General features: G+C 64.6%; 1 protein-coding gene across 2 annotated transcripts in view; it reads left to right on the forward strand.

Annotated features, from left to right (window-relative positions):
- POFUT2 (protein O-fucosyltransferase 2) overlaps window positions 1–4,387 on the forward strand; it is a 12,503-nt gene extending 8,116 nt beyond the window's left edge. Inside the window, exons 8-10 of one of the 2 annotated variants that reach the window (XM_040621806.1) lie at window positions 2,124–2,239; window positions 2,449–2,572; window positions 3,234–4,387. In XM_040621806.1, coding sequence (XP_040477740.1) covers window positions 2,124–2,239; window positions 2,449–2,572; window positions 3,234–3,387 — 394 coding nt within the window. In that variant the 3' untranslated portion in view covers window positions 3,388–4,387. Of the gene's footprint in view, window positions 1–2,058; window positions 2,240–2,448; window positions 2,573–3,233 lie in introns of both variants that reach the window. The other variant, XM_040621807.1, reaches the window with a different exon arrangement.
- Window positions 4,388–4,719: the final 332 nt, after the last annotated feature.

Here is a 4,719-nt window from a genome sequence, read left to right on the forward strand (position 1 = left end):
ATGCTGAGAGTCTCCCTAGAAACTTGCAGCCCCCTTGGGAGTGTGTGCGGAGGCTGGCAGCCGCCTCCCCGAGGGGCCCCAGCCCCGGGCCGCGGGCACCGGGAGGCTCTCAGCTTCGTTCCCTCTGCACCCTGGAGCAGGCCTATAGAAGTGTTTTAAAATTAAACGCTTTCTCTCGTTTGAAAATAGGTCGGTGATGTTGGACAGAGCCGAGAACCTTCTGCATGACCACTACGGGGGGAAGGAGTACTGGAACGTGAGTGCCTGCCGGCGCCTCCTGCGGGTCCCAACTGTGCGTCTGTGAAAGCCTTGGACACAGTGGACACGCTGACTGCCGGCGTGCGGGTAGGGGTGCAGCAGGGTGGGGGCGGGAACCACAGCCACAGAGCCGCACTTCGGGGCAGCCCCGGGGCAGCGGCGCGGGCTCCAGTGGTTGCCGTGTTTGCGGATCAGACGGTAAGTTTGTTATTTATGGCAGCTGATTATTGGAAGAAAAATAGTTTTTTGTCTTTAAAAACCGCAGTTTGTTGTGTAAGCTTCACGCCCCACGCTGCTGGTTACCCGGATGTTAACCAGCTTGTCTGCGTCCCAGGGGCGAGCGCACGTCTGGCGCCGTGGGTGGCACAGGAGCCTGAGGAAATGGGCCTTACACACCCTCCACAGCCGCCGGCCTCCCCTGCCCTGGGGGTCTGCCCTGTCCGGGGCGTGGGGCGCTCCCGTGGGCAGCTGGGCTGGGCAGAGGTGAGGCGCCTGTCGGGAGGACCCGGGAGAGACCCCTGCTCCCTGGACACTTGAGCTGGGTGCCTCCTGACCGGGTCATTCCCGAAGCACGTAGGGGCCTTGTCATCGCCGCCCGTGTGGGTCCGCGCCTCTCACCGGCCGTGTGGTCCCCCACAGGCTGTGGGGACGGTCCTGGTATGTCGCTACTCACCGTCCAGCTTCGTGCTGGTCGATGACCTGTTGCTACCAGGCTGTCAAGAGCCCGTCCGCATCTGACCTCCGAGAGCGCCGGCTCATCGTCCTCGGCATCCCCGTCGGAGGCTCGGGCTGCCCTGGCAGGGGAGGCGGTGGGGGGGCGGGCTCCGGGGCACCCGCTTGGGGGTCGGCGAGGTGGGGGCGCTTAGCAGCGCTGCTCTCTGCCCCCCACAGACCCGGCGGAGTATGGTGTTCGCCAGGCACCTGCGGGCCGTGGGCGACGAGTTCAGAAGCAGGTACCTGAACTCCACGGACGAGGCCGACAGGATCCCCTTTGAGGAGGACTGGACTAAGATGAAGGTAGCGGCCTGCCTCTTTCTCACTCGAGGACCCGCACGCGCCCCCCTCAGATGTAGAGTCGCCAAGCCCGTCACGGGCCCGGCGTGTCTGGCGGTCCTGGGGCAGCCGCGAACGCCCGTCAGGAGGGTCCCTTGTCCCCGTGCCAGCTCAGGGCAACGGCTCGGTTCCATTTCCTCCTTGGGAGACTGCGGCGGGTTCCAGTGGCAGGCGCCACTCTGGAAGTGAAAGTGGCCGCAGACCCAGACGCTTCCAGTCCTCGCTGTCTGCCATGTGACGCAGGGGCCGCGGAGAGAGGGAGGGCGAGGTTCACCCCCGCCACCCAGGGGCACCTCTGTCCTTAAGTGTCTTGTGAAGAGTTGGACTTTCATGGAACTCAATTTCAACAGATAGTAGCCTGCTTTTCCAGACGGGCATTGTTTCTCGGCGTTTCCAGTGTAACGGGACATCACGGCGATCCCCCCGGCGCTTGTCCCGTGGTCGCCTTTCAGCAGCGTCCCAGTAGGGGTTACTGGGGCTTTGGGATAGCGTTTCCTGGAAAAATGCAGTAATGGGTGGTTTTTTAAATCTAATTTGCATGTGTTTCCCAGGATTGTATTTGATTTCGCTCAGATAAAAGGTCTTTGCGATTAACCCGTTCACAGTCTTGTTAGGAAGACATTGGCCGGAGTCCCCAAGACAGGCCTGCGGGCGGGGCGCTGCCGTGGGAGCCCACATCCCCCCGCATACCGAGTGCCAGCGACAAGACACGCAGGGCGCTCAGCGCTCCCGGTCCTCCTCTGCCAGGTCACGCTGGGCTCCTCCCTGGGGGGCCCATACCTCGCGGTCCACCTGAGGAGAAAAGATTTCATCTGGGGCCACAGAGAAGACGTGCCCAGTCTGGACGGGGCTGTGAAGAAAATCCGCAGCCTCATGAAGACCCACCAGCTGGACAAGGTGTTCGTGGCCACGGACGCCATCAGGACGGGTACGCGGCTCCGGCTCCGCCCTTGTCTGCCGACCCCTGTCACGTCCTGGGTGGGCCCAGGTGCACCTGCAAGCCTGCAGCGTGGCCGGGAGGCAGCGCCGGATTCTGTGTCCGTGCCCCTGGCCTTGGCCGCGGAGCCCGCAGAGCCAGGCACGGCGGAGCACAGGTGTCCCGTGAGCCCCGGTCACCGGCTCTCCCTCGCGTTGCAGAGCACGAGACGCTGAAGAAGCTGTTGCCGGAGATGCTGAGGTTCGAGCCCACGTGGGAGGAGCTGGAGCTGTACAGGGACGGCGGCGTGGCCATCATTGACCAGTGGATCTGCGCACATGCCAGGTGCGGCCACGTGCACACCGCGCCGCTGCCCGCCGTCGGCTCCACCGTTTTCTGTCCGCCTCCATGGCGGTTGGTCCGTGCTGGCTAGGCTGACACAGAGCATCATTTCCAGGGTCTGCTCCTCGCCTTCTGGCGCACTCCCCAGTCCCGCCATCAGACTTGGGCCGGGCCTCCCCTTTACCTCCCCATGGGACCCCACCCGAGGTCCCGCTCCCCTGGGCCCGGCGACAGCCTCCATCACACGTGTCCCCGCAGAAGACGCCCACAGTCTCCCAAAAACCTGGCAGTGCGAGCTCCGTGTGTCGCCATGGTCGCGGGAGCAGGCCCGCCCCAGAGGAGAGCAGGGGAACAGGGCTGGGAGGAGGCCAGCACTTCGAGTGGGATGGAAGCTAAGAGGAGAGCGGCCCATCTGCCGCGTCCACAGGGTCCCCAGAAACACGGGGCCCGTGCGTGCAGGCTTTAGGGCCGGGGCGGCCTCTCTGCCCTCAGATCTCAGCCCGGCTCTCTGCACCCCTGCCCCCAAGCCCCCGGAGTCCAGCAGCGGTCTCGAGTCACTCCGCGCAGCACCTGCGGCCTCTCCCCGCCCAGCCGGGCTGCGGAGCGGGAGGTCGGGCAGGGTTGGCCCCCCCGAGGGTCTCTCGTGACCCCGTTTGCTTGGCAGGTTCTTCATCGGTACCTCGGTCTCCACGTTCTCTTTCCGGATCCACGAGGAGAGAGAGATCCTCGGGCTCGACCCCCGGACGACGTACAACCGCTTCTGCGGGGACCGGGAGGAAGCGTGCGAGCAGCCCACGCACTGGAGGGTCGCCTACTGAGCCCACCAGCTCCTCGTGGGCCCCGCGCCCTGGACACCGCACGCGCGGACTCTCGGTCTCCCTCTGAGCACACGTGTGGCCTCGGGGTCACGTCTGCCCCAGGCAGCGGGCAGAGCCGCCCCACTGTCGCTCTTCAGGGTCACGGTCGCAGCCCACGGCCACGTGAGCCACGGTGTGTGTGCGTTCTCGGTGTTTCCCCCGGCGTTGGCTGTTCGGGACTCTGGTTACGTGTCTCTGCTGCCGGTGTGACGTGAAGAGGTGCGAGGGCTCGATCCCCTGGCCTGGGTCTGGAGGGCGTCCGGCCCAGACGGCAGTGCGGCGCTGGCCGTGCCTGTGGACCTGCTGCGGCTTCAGCCTGCTGGTCCCGTTCCTTCTGCCCTTTGACCGATGTGTGTGGTCCCCGCAAGTTGGCGGGCAGGTGAAACGCCACCTTGCAGAACTGGGACTGAGGCCTGTGGGGGCCGGTGAAGCGCGCTCTCTCCTCCCCGGCTCGGAGTGCTGGAAGGTTCCTCGGCAGGTCTTCAGGGGTTTGTGGGGTTCGCGCGGAGAGGAGCCCCCGTGGCTGACTGTGGGGCTGCAGGCCAGCTGCCGCTTTGGCAGCATGGGCGGCTGGATACTCGGACTCTGCCCTTGCGGTGGGTGCGGTGGGCTGAGGGGGTGAGAAGCACAGGCACTACTCCAGCCGTAGAAGGGCTTGGGGTGCGCTGCTGAGCTTGGGGCTCCTCGTGCCGCTGCCTGGAAACCCCTTCTGGGCCTCCAGCGTGGCCACCACCATCCCCTCCAACCAGGAGCCCCGACTCCCTCAGACACCCGGGGCGACCTGCCGAGGCGCAGCCCAGAGCCCGGGGGCTGCTTCTGCGTCTTCTTGCCAAGCTTTGAAAACCCACCTTGAGCACACGCGAGGGTCCTGTGGCGTCTCTCACAACTGGGGGGGAAATGATGGAGTATTTATTCTTTGCCCATTTGTACCTTCAAATACTATTAATAAAATATGTTTTCTAGAAAACTGGAATCCTAGAAGTGCCTTTTTCACACCCTCGAATTTTTTTCTGGCTGGAAACTCCAACAGTCCAGATTGTGACTTTCATTTCCAGGAAGATGACTGCTTTGTTGGACTCTGGTCTCCCTCAGGGCCGCGGTGGCAGGGACGCAGCGAGCGCCATCTCCTGTTCATCTGCTGGACGGCTGCTGTCCGGCTCGTGTTGGGAAGAGCTGGGCACGTGGAGAACTGGGGGTCAGGTGCCGGGTAGGCTGGCCGTCCTGCGTCCATTCTCGGGAAGGACCAGCCCGCGTACCCCGTCCGCGTTAGCGGGTGGTGCCGCTGTGGGAGGC

This window comes from Ursus maritimus, unplaced genomic scaffold (assembly GCF_017311325.1).
Source record: "Ursus maritimus isolate PB19 unplaced genomic scaffold, ASM1731132v1 scaffold_4, whole genome shotgun sequence".
NCBI lineage: Eukaryota > Metazoa > Chordata > Mammalia > Carnivora > Ursidae > Ursus > Ursus maritimus.